The sequence below is a fragment of the Leucoraja erinacea genome, chromosome 2, assembly GCF_028641065.1.
Source record: "Leucoraja erinacea ecotype New England chromosome 2, Leri_hhj_1, whole genome shotgun sequence".
Lineage (NCBI taxonomy): Eukaryota > Metazoa > Chordata > Chondrichthyes > Rajiformes > Rajidae > Leucoraja > Leucoraja erinaceus.
In genome coordinates, this window is record NC_073378.1 from 105,056,250 (window position 1) to 105,073,207 (window position 16,958).

At 43.5% G+C, this 16,958-nt stretch overlaps 1 protein-coding gene across 5 annotated transcripts in view; it reads right to left on the reverse strand.

The window, feature by feature from the left end:
- Window positions 1-16,126, reverse strand: part of ppp1r9a (protein phosphatase 1, regulatory subunit 9A) — a 116,902-nt gene extending 100,776 nt beyond the window's left edge. For 2 of the 5 annotated variants that reach the window (XM_055662577.1, XM_055662542.1), the window contains exon 1: window positions 14,180-16,125. In XM_055662577.1, coding sequence (XP_055518552.1) covers window positions 14,180-15,667 — 1,488 coding nt within the window. In that variant the 5' untranslated portion in view covers window positions 15,668-16,125. Of the gene's footprint in view, window positions 1-14,179 lie in introns of all 5 variants that reach the window. The other 3 variants (XM_055662550.1, XM_055662558.1, XM_055662567.1) reach the window with 2 other exon arrangements.
- Window positions 16,127-16,958: the final 832 nt, after the last annotated feature.

The window sequence follows — 16,958 nt, forward strand, 5'->3', positions numbered from 1 at the left end:
GGTAACTGTTTCTCCTTATCTACTTTATCCAGTATCCTACATGATATAAAATATTCTTCAACATCTGAAAATGCTGGAAGAAGCTGGGTAATTCAGATTAAACACCATTCATCAGAACTGGCAAAGAGAAAAACATAATTTTCAAAATCAGAGACATTGCCAGGGAAGTTTGGAATGTAGGTTTTAAGGTTCATGTGCTCCTGTTTTATGTAGTCTTTGAATGTTTCGTGAAATAAGATTTTTGGTACTTTGCCAGGTTGTAATTCTCCACTTTGAGCAGTAATGGGCCAAGGATTCCCAAGAATTGCTGAGGATGTCGCACTTAGTTTCCATGGATGCTTTTTCTCAGAAAAAAAGCAGAGAAAATCTAATTTCCACATTCATGGCAGTATGGAACCAGTGTCGTAGACATAAATAGTCCACAGATTGCATTAGAAGAAAAAATACTCTACATGGGACAAGGGAAACATTGCATTTATTATTAAAGCTAATCAAATGTATTGCTAATGTGGGCTTGTAAATGGAACTTTCACTTCCCCACCAAACTATTAATTTAAAGCAACTTCCATATAAACAGCAAGCACAACTCAGCCAGTTTGAGAGCAGTTCCAAAGCTTCTTAATCTCAGGAAGCTGCACCATGCAGCTAGAAACCCAATATTCCTGGGATTTTTATGGTATTATATCTGCTTAACAGCACATGGACACCTGTGCAAAACAGTATAAATTTAAGTCGTCTTTCTCGAGGTTTTCTCTGCTTTTTTTCTGAGGGGTAAACTGTTTTTCACAGTCGCTGCCTGGGTCGAGGATGCGTCTTTCCTCCGAGCCGCATCTTCGCCCCCTTCTCGCGGCCTATCATCTGGATTGGCGCAGCACTGAGGTACCAATGCGGAGCGGCCAATGCCTTGCTGGGGTCACCGTGTTGGAGGCTCCGGAGTGCTGGGATTGCCGACTGTAACACCATGGGGCTGTGGTCTGCGGAGCCTCCAGCCGCGGGCGGCGCTGACATTAACATCGCGGAGGCCTGGGATCTTTCGCCGAGGTCGCCAGTGTTGGAGCTCCGCCCAGCTCGGCCTGTGGACGTCGGGAGCAACAGTCTGTGGTAGGAAGCGGCCGAATCGGAAACTCCAAGCCGCTGAGAGTGATCTTCTGACGCCGGATTACCATCATCAGGCGAGAGGGCCTGAAACATCGACCCGTCCGTAGTGGCAACTGCAGAGGCTTCAAATAGGCCCTGACCACGGGTGAACAAGATGAAGAGGACTGAACTTTTATTGCCTTCCCTCATAGTGGGAAACGTTGATTCCGTTGTGGGGGATGCTTTATGTTTTATGTTAAATTCTATAGTGTTGTGTTTATCTTATTTGTGTGCTGCATATAACTCAAATTTCACTGCACCAATTGGTGTATGTGACAATAAATGTCCTTTGTTCTTGTCGATGTCTTATATTATGAAACCAAATTTGAATTAAGATTCTTATCTGAAGAACTTGTTACAGTACTTTCAGGGCTCAAAATTAGCGGTTGCCTGGGTGCCAATGACCACCCAAAGTGCCGCCGGGCAACCTAAACGCCGAGTCATTTTGCCCGGCTTGGCACTGCAGATACTGGTTTATACCGAAGATGAACACAAAAAAATGGAGTAACTCAGCGGGTCAGGCAGCATTACTGGAGGAAGGAACGTGACGTTTTGTGTCGGCGGCGGTAACAAGCAAAGATACTAGAGGAGTTCCTTTATGCCAAGTATGTTTTCCTACTCGCAATTTCTCCGTCTCCGCTGCATCTGCTCCCAAGATCAGACTTTATATTCTAGGACATCCACAATGTACTTTATTTTGTAAACATGGTTCCACCACTGCTGTTGTAGATGGATCCCTCACCTGCATCTCCTTTATGTCCTGTAATTGTGCTCTTGCTTCCTCTCCCCCAGACAGAACAAGGATAAAGTTCCCCTTGTCCTTGCCTTTCACCCCATCAGCCTTTGCATCCAACACATTCTCTGACACTTCTGCTACCTTCAACATGATCCTACCACCAGTTGCATCTTCCCATCCCAACCCCTTTCCACTTACTACGGAGCCCATTCCCTCTGCAACTCCTTGGTTCACTCATCCCTTCCCACCCAAAGCACCCCCTCCCCAGGCACTTTCTCGTGCAACAGTATTGGATTAAGATTACGGTGCTGTTGGGGGCTGTGGGGCCCTGATGTTCTCCTTTTCAAAGTGTGCATTGAGCATTCAAATCTGATATTGCCAGATTTGAATGCTCGACATCGAGTCTTCAATAGGCTGCAGTCCTCCTGGTTAGGGAACATTTGGATAGTCTTGGTGGGAACACACTCCTGTGCATTTCTTTATGAAGTTGTTCAGGTTCATTGCTGAGTGGTTGAACACCACCCAATTCACCAAAACCAAATACTCACAAAGTTGCTGCTCTGCCTCCCCTGATCTGCTCTGTGCAAGCCTCTCCACCAGAGCTGTGCTCTTAAGTTGCTGTCCATATGCAGGAAGGAGGAGCTTAGATGGGTGGGGCATTTTTTCTCACCCAAGGTGAAGGCAAGGGATAGAGCGATAACTGTTTTTGATAGTTTGAAGATGGGTCACGATCCAAAACATCACCCATTCCTTCTCTCCAGAGATGCTGCCTGTCCTACTGAGTTACTCCAACATTTTGAGTCTACCAGCATTTTTTATGGTGGAGTAACAGTGATTGAGAGTACTTGATCTGGTATTGCAGAAAATGTGTTTGTGGTAATTTATAAGTGACAGTTTTAAACTAACTTAGTTGAAGTCTCTAACTGATGGAAAAGGTGTTGGGATATGCCATCTAGTGTTTGTTGCTCACAGTATACCCCATAGATTCCAACATCGCCCACAGAATCCAGATAACTGCCTGCGGTGGGAAGTAGACTGCAGCCATGATGATGGAGGTGAATTCCCTTTGGAGGTAAAAGGGACAATACTTTTCTATATGTTCCATGTGGAGAAGTAGGTGCCGGACAAGACAACTACATCCTAGCACAATAAGAGTTTACCCGATGAAACAGTCAGATTAAAGTGTATGGAATGCGCTCCTTCACATTATTTAGCGATTTCCAATGTGATTCAATGAAGGATCCATGAAGCCAAGCTCAGTGCATCAGGCAGCATCTGTGGCATGAAATGGACAGATGATGTTTCCAGTGAGGATCCTTGTTTGGACTGAAGGAGAGAGAACATAACTGATAGAGAAGGTGAGTGGAAGGGATGGGGCAAGAGCTTTTGAAGTTGGTTGCAGTTACCCACCAATTTGAATCCATGATCTCTCCGGCAGCAAATGATTTGAAACTACTTTTATAGAGTTCAGCCTTGCTTGAAAAATAATATGCTAAGATGTGTTGCATTTACCTGGTCAGATAAAGCCTTTGTTCAACATTTCATTTCAATGACATCTCAATGAATACATCTCAAATAATTATATGCTCATGTCCTGAAAATGGACTACAATCTTTGCTCTTCAGATGTAAAGGCATCTGTAGTTTGAGATACTACAATAGTTTGGGGAATTGAGCCAAACTGTGCCTCACTATGGTATCCATTTTAATTTAGAATTCAGCACTGAATTTAAAACTATACACGGGCAATAACAATCTTCAGCAACATTCTTTGTTAGGTCAGTGACAGAGACCTACAGCACAGAATTAGGCCCTTCCACCCAAAATGTCTGCTAACCTTTCTGTCCATCTACATTAATCCCAGCTATCTGTATTATGATCATATTCTTCCATGCCTTGCCTATTTATCTGTTTAAACACCTCTTTGAACATTGTGACTGTTTCCGATTCCAACATCATCTCTGCCAGTTACATTCCAGATATCTATTTTGGGTATAATAGCCCTGTCTCACGGTGCAAGCTGACCCACGAGATACCCCGAGTGAAAGACTAGTGGTTGTGTACGAGATTCCAAGTGTATGATCAAGAGTTTAACGAGTTCCCACGGGTATGACTAAGTTCGCCGTTTACTTGTCATTTCTGCGTTGTTCCAAGTTCCTCTCCCGAATTACTCTTGAGCCAACCGTGAATGAAGGTCTGTTTTAATAAGCAACAGTGTTAAAAAAGAAGACATCCTTTGATGACTACAGACCATCAGCACAGATGTCCATGGCGATGAAGTCCTTTAAGAGGTTGGTTATGACACACATCAACTCATGGTATGGCAAGGACCTGGACTGACTATAATTCACTAACCACCACAACAGATTAATAGAGGTTGCTATCTCACTGGCTCTCCACTCTGCATTGAACCAGAATGGACAATAGGAACACTAATGTCGGCTGCTATTCATCGACAACAGCTCAGTGTTTAATACCATCATCCCCCCCCAAAATCTATCATCAAACTCAAGGTGCCGAGTCTCTGCTCGTCCCTATTCAATTGGATTCCTGACTTCCTCATAGGCAGACCACAATCTGTAAGAATTGGTAAAAACACTTCCTCCTCGTTGGCCATGAACACAGAAGCACCTCAAGGATTTGTGTTTGGTGCCCTGCTCTACTTCCTCTATACCCATAACTGTGTAGCCATTCACAGCTCCGATGCAAAATTTAAACTCACCAACAGTACCACCATTGTTGGAGGCATAACAGCTAATGATGAGTCAGAGTACATTATTGTTTTGGCACCATTCATCAGATTATCACTCTCCCTCGAGATTGATAATCTGATGATTGGCACTAGAACAACAATCTTGCTTTCAATGTTTGAGATTGGTTTCAGGAAGTGAAAGCCAAAGATCCATGAACTTGATTTTAGCTTCAAGTTCCTGGGTATGCTCATCTCAGAAGATCTGTCCTGGGCCCAGCACATTCATGCAATCACCAAGGAAGCTTATCAACAACTCTTCCTTTGAAGATTGATGATAATGTATAATCACCAATTTATCAAACATTTTAAGTGTATTTCAGAGAGGACACTGGCTGGCTGCATTACAATCTAGTTCAGTAACTCATATACCCAGGAACGAAGATGACTGCAGAATTTGGTGTACACTGCCCGATGCATCATGGAATAGTAACCTCCCAACCTTCTAAGGGATCTACAGGAGACGCCGCCTCAAAAAGGAAGGTAATATCAAAGACCCACACGACCCCGGCCACACTCTCATGCTACAACCATCGCAAAGGTGGTACAGGAGCCAGAAGACTGTGTTCTCCAGGATCACGAACAGTTCTTCCCATCAGTCTCTTGAAGAGTGCACACTAACCACAATCCTACCTCAACATCGATCAATAACATGATACTAACCCAACCCCTCCCCAACCCACAAAAAGACAACCAATATCATAGACTCACATGAACCTGGCCACGCTTTCACTCCACAAGAGTGCGATGTTTCCTCAAAGATCGGAAAGGTTTTGGGTGTCAGAAGGAGAATTACTTTCCAAAAGATATCCAACTTATGCCTTACTTTTGCAACCATAATTAAAGGAGTCCTGACCCGAAATATTATCTTTCATGTCGTCCAAGATGCTACATGACCCTCCAAGTTACTCCAGCACTTTTAATTTTTTTCTTAAATGGTTAGTCCAATTAATTTCCATGTCAATGACAACTCCAAGGATGTTTAATGGTGTTATGGCAATTGTAATGCGTTATATATCAAAGATAGATTACACACTCTCTCCATAGAGCAGGTCATTACCCAACTTGGCAATTTGAAGATACAAATGTCACCTTTCCATCCATTCCTGAATGTTATCTACAACAAGTAGGCGAGAACCACTTCACCTCAAAAGCTACAAATTAAATTGAATACAGTGACCTTCGTTATAGAGGAATGGTGTCCGTTATTGCCGATTGTGCACTATAACCAAGTAAATTATTATCATTGTATATGTAGCAAAATCAAACAACTGCAGTTGCTGGTTAATACACAGAAGGATACAAAGTGCTGGAGTAACTCAGGTCAGGCAGCATCTCTGGCGAACATGGATAGGTGACTTTTCGGCCCAAGACCCTTCTTCAGACTCTTTGTCTGGAAAAGGCCTGGAATACAGGTGAGTTAATGGCCCAGGCCTGCCGGGGGCGAGGTGAGGATCAGTGGAGTAAATGGTCGCGGCCAGCAGGAGTGCAGGTAAGGGTCGGCGGTGACAGTGGCAGGGGGAGGCACAGCTCAGACGCAGCAGAGGAAGCTAGTGTGTGTGTGTCAGCAGCGGCAGTAGTAGACCTGGCCTAGAGGTGACATGAGCAGGTGTGGGAGGAGCCAGCGTTGCGAGTGGCCGATGAGGCGGCATTAGCAGCCATCGGGAGGTCCGTCCGCTCTTACCAATATCCTTTATAAAGGGATCCATTAAAATGAGGGTTTACAAAGTGTGCAACGTGAATATCCACACTTTATAGAAGGAAAAACAATGATGAAGTATTTGAAGTATGGTTAATCAAAAACGCTGGCTAGATCTGCGATGACTGACCAACAATCACAATCAATGTCCTTTCTACAAATTATAACTTCATTTCTGGAAGAGTTTTCTTCTTGATGCCCACAGACTTGTGTTTCGACCAAGCTCTTTGATATGCACCATCAAAAGGTGAATTCAAATCAAGGACAGTTAATCACATCATCTTCAAGATCCTGCTCTTGGACTAAGCCTGTGAAGAAATCAATTGTCAAGTAATCCTGGTGAAACCCACATTGCGCATGGGTGAACAGAATGTTGGGAAGGAAATAGCCACCTGATCACATTGTTAACATTTCCATAACTTTTCTGATTAAAAGTAGGTTGATTAGTAGAAATTGGTTGAATTGGATTTGCCTGTCTTTTGTGAACAGGACATATCTACCCAATTTTCCAGGATCTCAGGTGGATGCCAATGGCGTAACTGTACTGGGATACCGTGGTTACATGTGCAGCAGTTTCGGAAGTATGTCTTCAGGACCACAATTAGGATTTATCTTGTGTCAGATGTTGGAGGTTTCTTGTGATTTCAGAATTTCCTAATGCCATGTGGATTAAATCAAATTGGCTGAAAAACTGGCATGTTGGGATATCCTTGGTTGCCTCTTACATCCCTTTAAGTTATTCTCACATCAAATTGCAGCTGGAATGCAGACCTTAGAAATCATCCTGGGATTGTCTGGTTCTCTATTGCATGCTGTTGTTTTTTTTTTTACTGTTGAGCATGCATACTCCCCTGTGCTAGAGCTTCAACAGTTTGAGGCCTCATTTTGAGGTGTATGTTATGTTGCTCACAGCATATCCTTCAATCATTGAACTGTTCAATGGTTCGAGGAATTGATTGCAGCAGTGTATATTCTTGCCTGTGATGATCCTCAAAATTATATGGACAGCCAGTTCTATTCAGTCTATTTAATGTGACTGCAGTTCCACATAACACAGAAGGGAGTTAAGCAGTATTTTTTTGTCGATGATTGCAGTTGTCATTCCTGCTAGTACTTTCATCGATAAATGTACCCGTGGCAAATGCAAGGACATGGTCAAGTAGATTTATCTTTCATATTTATTCGCTCACGATATGTCACACACCAAATCTGTCAGCTGTGTCATTCAAAACACAAGATAGGTTGACCCCAAGCAATGCTGGTAATCCACTCTTGACAAAGTCATACCCAATGGAATCAAGTGAATCAAATGGCAACCGCAGATGTTGGAAACTTGAATCATAAACAGAAAATGCTGAAAACATTCAGCAGATTAGGTACTGAGATGAGAAACAATTAACTTTTCAAATCAAAGAGTTTGCCAAGTTGGAAAAATTGCTTTCTATTTCCCAGTTCTGAAAAGTCTTTGAGTGGAAACTAAAGGGCCTGTCCCACTTACGTGTCCTTGGCACACAAATTACGCGACCTTATGGTCGCGTTGAGGCGCATGGGCATCGTATGACTGCGCGGGGCCGGTCTCACTTAGAAATGCGGAGAGGTTTGTAGTAGTGCACGACATCGCGCGGGGCTCCGACAATTTTGTAGTAAACAAAATCTTCACTCGCCAACGGCCTGTCGTGGAACTGGTGGCCAAAGTGAGACAAGCACAAGACCCTGGCGCAACACAACGTCTCACCTTCAACAGCAGCAGAAGCAGGCAAATGATCGCCGAGCTCGGCCTGGAGCTCATGGCCGTTACGGTCTGGATCTGCCCCCACTTCAACTCCCAGAGCGGGGCCAAGAAAATTGAAGATAGACACAAAATGCAAGAGTAACTCAGCGGGACCGGCAGCATCTCTGGAGAGAAGCAATGGGTGACGTTTCGGGTCAAGACCCTTCTTTTCAGACTGAAGAAGAGTCTCGACACGAAACATCACCCATTGCTTCTCTCCAGAGATGCTGCCAGTCCCGCTGAGTTACTCCAGCTTTGTGTCCATCTTCAAATGATGTCACGCGCTCCAGACGGCTGTGCGTATGCATGTAATTGCGCCGAATATTCGCGGGACCATCGCGGCTCAACGCGACCGCGAGGTTTGCGTAAATTGCATGACAAGGACACGTATGTGGGACAGGCCCTTAACTTTCTCAGATTGCAGTCTCTATTTGAATTAGTGAACTGAACTTTCAACAAAATGTGTTCAAGAAATATTTAGATGATGAAGTGCATATTTTTGCACTCAATAAAAAGACTGATTCAAGGGTTTAAACTGCATGCAGGAAAATAAATAGCAATTACTTTTACAAACCATGAACATTTAATTTAGAATAGAAGGTTACTACAATAGCATAAAGCTGAAACAATTCAATCAAGGACAATTGTGTTGATGGTTTATCAAGTAATCATAGAATGGTGCCAATTCTTTCATGTTATGAATTCTAATTATATATACACTGCAGCAGCAATTATCAAATCAAGGCTATGAAAATGAAGAGATTATGTAACTATCTGTGCAATCCAAAAAATTGGAAAATAATCCAGAAAATTCTAGCTCAAATCCACAAAGTATTTTTTTATTGGGAAATTCTTTGAAACCAAGTGGCCAAATTGTTAATCATAAATTCCAAATTATTTCACTATTTTTGTTTTATGTACATTTACATTATTCACAATACATCTTCCACATACACAAGACATCTCTCAACATTGGCAAAGCAACGGGCCATCACCATAATGAAAATATATCTTAAGTGATCTGATCTTAAGCTACAATGTAACTGTGCTCTCAGAGGCTAAACATTAAGAGGCTTCATTGCAACTGACAGAAAGCAGATACTATCGTCAGAAATTATTGTATTTGTACACTCCATGAATGAGTACAGAGTCCTAGATTGAACAGTGACCCACGCTAAAACTTACTGGCATACAGCTGTTATGCAAGCAATCACCAAAAGATAAAAAGACAACTCCAACAGTCAAATATTATCCCTCTCCATATATCTATGACAGAGTGCTCTTGAACACTACATAAGCATCTCAGCAAATATGAATTTCTACAGACTGTCTTTGGTTCTACAAAGGACTTTTGAATTTTGGTATTGGTTATTAATCATTGAATGTTTTAAACTTATATATTATCTGTATATTGATTTCACCGGCCCTTTAAATTGCTGCAAATAAGAATTTCATTGTTTCGGTGTCAGTTCACATGACAATTAAACACTCTTGACTATTCTTTTAAGGTGTCTACTTTGCCTGTAAACTAAAATGGTCTAGTTTTAAAACGAGAGGCTTTGAACGTCAATGCCCATTATTCATGTTTCAAAATATTAAAACAATAACATTAGAAATGTTGAACCTGGATCAACACTTCTAACAAGAAATGTGTCCATGAGCTTTAGTCCAAAAACCACAGAGTCTCCAGGGCCAAGAACTAAAGAGATGGGTGAAAACTTTCAAAACCATTAATCCATTGCCCGTTGAAATTCAACATGTCTGTATCACACTTGAAAAAGAGCACCTAAAATTAAGCTATTGTTTCCTGAAATACTAATTGAATCTAGAAACAAGCAATTCTGTACACATTATTCATTATTTTACCTTGAATTAATTAATTTCAAGAAAATGCAAATAATTATTAAATAACTTCCACTACACGTGCAATTGAAAGAATTTATATTTGCCTCCGCAAACAAGATTGGGAAAATTTGATTTAGACATGACAAGAATATTTTTATGCAACCAATATCTTTAATACATCATCACCCACGTATTGTTTCAATACAACAAGCCTTTATTCTGTTCTTGAGCCTCCCACGACCTATGCTCAGCCCCTGCACTAACCCTCCAGCTGCTCTTAACTGATATGGCACACTTAGGATGAGCTGTGCTGAATGCATTGATTTTGTGGACATTTCAAGTGACAAAAACATCCTATAAAGATATTCAGATAAAATTTAAAAACAGTTCAAATAAATTAGCAAGAAAATATTCCACTTTAAAATATTTGAGTTAAAAATAAATTAATTTATTGATAATTAAACATGCATGCAGAATGGGCAATTTATTTCCAAATTTAAGGAAAGGCATTAATTTGTTTAGTACAGGGTAGTTCAGAATGTTTACAGTACTAATATGCTAAATGTTAAGTTGTTTTAGGAGAAAAGAGATTGGGCAGGCTAGGCTTATATCTGTGTTCAAGAAGGAACTCCAGATGATGGAAAATCGAAGGTACACAAAAATGCTGGAGAAACTCAGCGGGTGCAGCAGCATCTATGGAGCGAAGGAGATAGGTAACGTTTCGGGCCGTAACGAATCAGACTGAAGAAGGGTTTCGGCCCGAAACGTTACCTACCTTGTTCGCTCCATAGATGCTGCTGCACCCGCTGAGTTTCTCCAGCATTTTTGTATACCTTAGACTTATATCTGCTTCAGTTGAGGAGAGTGAGTGGACCTGGAGAAACCACAAGATAGTGAGGGAGCTTGGCAGGTCGGATGCAAACAACGATCCCATTGTCAGCGGATCTACAATTTACAAATCAATAAACCAAGGACAGATCTATTCTTGATAAAGCAGGTCATTGGGATAGGCTGGAAGGGTTAATATTACAAGCTAAACAGGTATGACCTTTATGAATTATAGAACAAGTTTGTGGGGATAAGAGGCCAATTCCTGATCCTGATTCATATGTATGTACACAAATATGAAGCGACAAAATAAGCAAGCAACATAATCATCTTAGATTTTTTAATGAATACCAGCAACATAATTTAAGTGAATGGTGTTTTTGCTTGTATTTCAGCCATGATCGGTGTAAAGTTGCAGAGCACTCATCTGGTACAATCCGCAACTGGTACAGCCCAGTACAATCCACAACCACACCTACACTTTCTTGTGATTCCAGTAACAAATTTGGAAGACAGATGTGCTGAATCCGGTCTTCAATACTTCTATAACTTGTGCGTCCTAGTGTGCAGATGCAAAATGCTGAGATATAATGAACTTCACAGATGAGACTGTGGTGGTGTCTCTGAAACTTGCTCTGCCCCTTGTCTTAAAACCAATAAGCATAAATGGTGGTAAAAACTAGTAACAATGGTCATTTATGAATGCTTATAGCGCAGAAAAGGAAAAAATAGTGATTCGAATCTCACCCTCAATACTGCAGAATGTATTCATCTTTGCCCCTCTGGTTACAAACATTGAATTTTTAGCTTGAAATCTAAAGCATATGAGAAACCAATCTATCTCCAACTGTTCATTACCAAAGTCCTAAACAACATTGGCAATTGTAGCTCCCAGTAAACCAGTTTTATAGTGAACAGTATAAAATATTCCATTTAATTTTGTGATAATAACTAAATACTATATGGCCGCCACATTTAAAGGTGTGTGTAACTTTAAATTGTGTTGATATTGTTTTCTACTTTTTTCTTTAAGAATTAACAACTACCATACCTTTATTGTTCACAAAATGCTGCGCACAGTTGTGCAAAACAGACTGTGAAAAATAACCAACAAAATGCTTACAAAGGAGCTCACCAAGAGTAAGATTTCAAAATGCAGGTGCCACTAATTTGCTCAACCAAGCACCCTGCAAAATCTCATTCACTTCATTCCCCTCATTCCATGTAATGATGTAAAAGTAATTTTTGAACTTGCAAGAACAAGATAACAAACAACAGCAAGAACAAGAGTAAAACCAATACAAATTAAAATAAAAAGCAGCAAATGATTGTCTGTATAATTTGCCAAAACTAATTTATGTGCTCAGATTCTAGTTATCTACAACCAAAATATAAACGAGAATATACAAGGTTTTGGGAGTAAATATATTAGATTGTTGACAGAATTAGTTAACTGAAAATGAAATAAACGGGTGTCAAATATTGATAGAAGAGTAGTAGTGTAATATAAAGCCAGTGGTAGTGAAATATGGGGCCCAGGAATGGGAGATCAGCATACAGAGGGGGAGATGAATTAAGGTTGGTGTGCTGAGAGAACCGTAATTGACACCTGTTTGTCTCCTTTTTCACCTCTAGCCCTTTTCACTATCGCCTCCCAATTGCCAATCACCCCCCTCCCTCACATGTATCCACCCATCCCGTGTCTCCCCCCCCCCCCCGGGTGGACCTTCTTCACCACACTGTCCACCCGACTGACCACTTTTCGGCAGCTATACACCTGTACTTAAGATCTCTCTGTACTGCAACTCTCCCCACAGCTCTACCATTTACCATAGAAGACTTACCCTGATTCGGCACAGGAAAGTGCAACATCTCACACGTCAAAATTAAATTCCATTTGCCATTCCTTTGTCCTTCCCAACTGATTTAGATCTTGTTGTAAATTTAGATATCCTTGAAACATAGAAAGTAGGTGCAGGAGTAGGTCATTTGGCCCTTCACCAGCACCGCCATTCAATATGATCATGGCTGATCATCCAGAATCAGTACCCTGTTGCTGCTTTTTCCCCCATATATCTTGATTCCATTAGCCCCAAGAGCTACATCTAACTCTCTCTTGAATACATCCAATGAATTGGCCTCCACTGCCTAATGTGGCAGAGAAGTCCACAGAGTCACAACTCTCTAGGTGAAAAAGTGTTTTGTCATCTCAGTCCTGAATGGCCTACCCCTTATTCTTAAACTGTGACCCTTGGTTCTGGGATCCCCCAACATTGGGAACAATTTTCCTGCATTTAGCCTGTCCAATCCCTTAAGAATGTTATATGTTTCTATAAGAATTCCGCTCATCCTTCTATATTCCAGCGAATATAAGCCCAGTCAACCTATTCTTTCATCATATGTCAGCCCTGCCATCCCGGGAATTAACGTGGTGAACCTACGCAGCACTCCCTCAGTAGCAATAGAAAGATTGTAATGAAGATATATCCATGCATATGTATTTGCAGGTGAGATAGTTGTGTTCATCAAATGAATATATTCAGTGAAACTTCATGAAATGTAGAAACAAAGAACTGCAGGTGGTGTATGAAAAAAAAAAGTGCCAGAGTAACTACAGACAGTTATGAGTTACCAGGCAGCATCATTGGAAAACATGGATGAATGATGTTTCGGGCAAGGCCTTTCTTCACACTGATTGTGTGTGTGTGTGTGTGGGTGGGGGGGGGGGGGGGGGGGGGAGAACCTATAGCCACCTATTAATTTGCCAGACTTTGCCCTGCCCCTTCACTCCTTCAGCTTTCTTCTCCTTCCCACCCCCGTAATCAGTCTGAAGAAGGGTCCCAACCCAAAACGTCCAAATATCCAGAAATACATGGACATATGTTCTCCACAGATGCTGCCTGGCTTGCTGAGTTATTCCAGCACTTTGAGTGTTCAGGAAATGTCTCACAAAAGCTAAAACCAACTTTATTCAATTTTCTGCAAATTACGATCCTGATTGAAGGACTGCATTTCCCCCGAAAGGGCTACATGTTTGGATCCCCTTAACTCACCAGTTATCTTGTGCCTCGATTACATTTTTGAACATTATCAATGTAACACAGTTTCAATCTAGATCAATTGGCAAGAAAAAATTGGTGCTTGAGAAAAAGACCAAAATTATTTCACGTCTCAATTAAATAATCCAAATTGTTGATTAATCTTTCTTTACGTCAAATCACCTTGCAGCTGCGCACAAATGAAACATAATACCTTCTAAATCCATAGATATGGTTAACATTTTGAGCTCAAAGATAATATAAAGAATACATTTGTTAACCACACTGCTAATTGCTTATACACGTTTCGGTTTAATTCGTCAAAATATCCATAACGGGTTTAGTCATCACAATACATAGGTTAATGATTCACTTACTTTTATGGGATCCGTGCTGAACTTAATTTTCCTCTTGGCTGGAACATTATCTTCATCGGACAATCCTGTTACTTCTGTACGTTCCAAAACGGGTTCGTAATTATTTTCATCGCTATCCAATTGTTCCTCCGAGTCCTCATAAGTTTGGTCCCAACCAGTGTCATCGCCGGATTCCACACCGCCGCCTTCATTTTCCGCATGTTGAACAAAAGGTTCAGTTCCGGAACATTCATTTTTGTCGCCTTTGTCAGTTGATCGACTGACGACCGAAGACCCAGGGTGGTCAGCTGGACTTTCCTCTGAGAAATGTTCACCCGCTGTTGAACCTCGCGTACCCATCGATATTTCGGCAGCAACTGCATCGTTTTTCGGAGGGTCGGCAACATTAGGATGATTCACACTCGCACCAGTATTTAAGTGCTTCCCCAAATCTCCAGTAGATCCTCCGTTGCGATTATCCGTACATTCATTAATCCCAGATTTAATTTGCTTTGCTTTCACTGCGCTGCTTTGGCAAAGGGTAGTGGATTTTGCAGTCTCTGAAGGAGAAGCTTGTTGGCTCGAAATGTGATTCTTTTCACCTTTCCGAGGCGAACATGTACCACCATCCTGGTTTGCAAAATGAATTCCAAGCTGGCCCTGAACAGAAGGAATTTTGGAAGCAGCCGGCTGTTGCTTTCCCTGCTCTTGCAGTTCAAGTGTTTTAGACGAAGCATTTGGAACACATGCATTGTGTCCAGCCGGAAAGCTTTTGCCAGTTGTCAAGGCTGGTAGCTCGGTGTTCTGAGAAGCAGCAGAAAGTGGGGCAGCAGACGACGAAGTCTCTGTTCTGGGGCAGGTGCTGTCCAATGAATCGGCGCTTCCTTTATCCCAGCATAGGTTCTGGACCTCTTGCAGTTCATCCAGCGGTTGGTCCTGGAGACATTTCCTCTCCCTCTTGGGCGAGCCTGGTTGCGGGGCAGCCGCCGAGTCACGGGCGCTCTGCTCGAAGAGCTTACGGGTCTCGGAAAATTTGGAGCCGCTGGGCGGGCCTTCTCTCCGAGAGTCCGTACGACTAGTCCGGTCGGACACAGCAGCCGGCAGCTTGACCCGAGCGCTGGATGCCACCTGCGCAACATCGCGGGCTCGTAGCCTGCGGTGCGGGGACGAGGGAGCCCCTCTGCCGCCGCGGACGCGGACAGCAACCGCGCTCTCCTCGCCAGACTCCATGCCCATCTGCAGGAACAGCATATTCTTGATCCGGTTAACATTGGAGCCATACTTCCTTCCCCGCAGCAGCAGCTGCTGCTGTTGCTGCGACGACGGCGGTTTCTGGGACACTTCCCTAGCCTTGGAGTCGCCCCCGGCTGCCGTTGTCCCGGTCCCTCCGTCGCTGCCAGTTTTACTGAAGGTGGTTTTGAGCGCCTGGAAGTCGGTCCTGTACGCGTTGCGGTGCGGAGAGGAGCTGCGGAGACTCGATCTCTCTGCCGAAGCCTCGGTCTTCATCATGGTTTGCCGTCAGCGGCGGACGGTGAAGAAGTGTGACGGCGGTTGGGGGTGGGGGGCGGTTACCCGTGACTTGGCCCCGGCGCCGGCCTACCGACCGCCGCCGGCTCCTCCGAAATGAACGCACAGAGAGAGGTCTTCTGCTGCTAGGGAGGAAGGTCTCAGGCGGCCGCTGTCACGCCTGGTGGTGGTGGTGGTGGAGGAGGAGGAGGAGAAGATGCCTGCGGGCACAGCGGGACAGGTGCCCCCGAAGCCAAAGCGGAGCAGCGGCTGCCGGCTACCATGCCGGCGACTCGAGAAGGGAGACTCGAGTGGGGGTGGGAGGCGGGCTCGGGTCGGGAGTGGGATCGGCTGCAGCCGCCGGCTCCGCTTCTTCTCCTCCGCCGCCGCCGCCGCCGCTGCCTCGGCCACGCGCCGACGCGACCGTTCCCGCTGACAGCTCCTCGCGCTCCGCCGAAACAAAACGCCCGGCTACTCCGCGCGCCCGCTACGTCACTGCGTCGCCGCCCGCTGGCCAACCGCCGCCCAACCGCACATGCCACCGGAGTCCGGCGTGGGACGGGCTGGAGGAGGGGAGGCGGCTTGTTCGGCTTGTGCGGCAGCACTGCTCCAACAAACCACGCGGCCTGCTGCAAGAATGGGTAAACATGTCAACAACACGTTGCAGGGTAAATATCCCATTGCAACGCAACTAGGAATGTATACTAACCATCAATGGTAGAGTCAAAATCAAAGCTATAGAAACATAGAAACATAGAAATTAGGTGGGTCATTCGGCCCTTCGAGTGCACCAATCAATATGATCAAAGCTGATCATTAGATCCCGTACCTGAGCTCCTCCTACCCCCTGATCTTTGGTCACATCTAATGGTGATACAAGGAAACTGGCCTCAACTAATGTGGCAGAGAGTTCCAGAGATTCACCACTGCGTGAAAAAAGTTCTTCTAACTCATATTAGAGGAGGCAGCTAGTATCAAAACTAAAGAAATGCAGATCCTGATTACACCAAAGGAGTTTCAGGTATGGAGCTCTTCTAGAGAAAAATTGGTGGAGTTTGTGGAGTCTTGGATTGTAGTCTGGCTCAGATTTCTTTCCTTTTCTCTCCCTGCCCCCTGTTACCAAGTTCCTCTCCCGAGTTACTCTTGATGCATTTCGTTGTCTCTGTACTGTACACTGACAATGACAATTAAAATTGAATCTGAATCTTGAGCCAACCGTGAATGAAAGTCTGTTTTAAGTATCAAATAGAGGAGCTGGACAGCATCTCATACAGTAAGTATAATCTGATTCAGT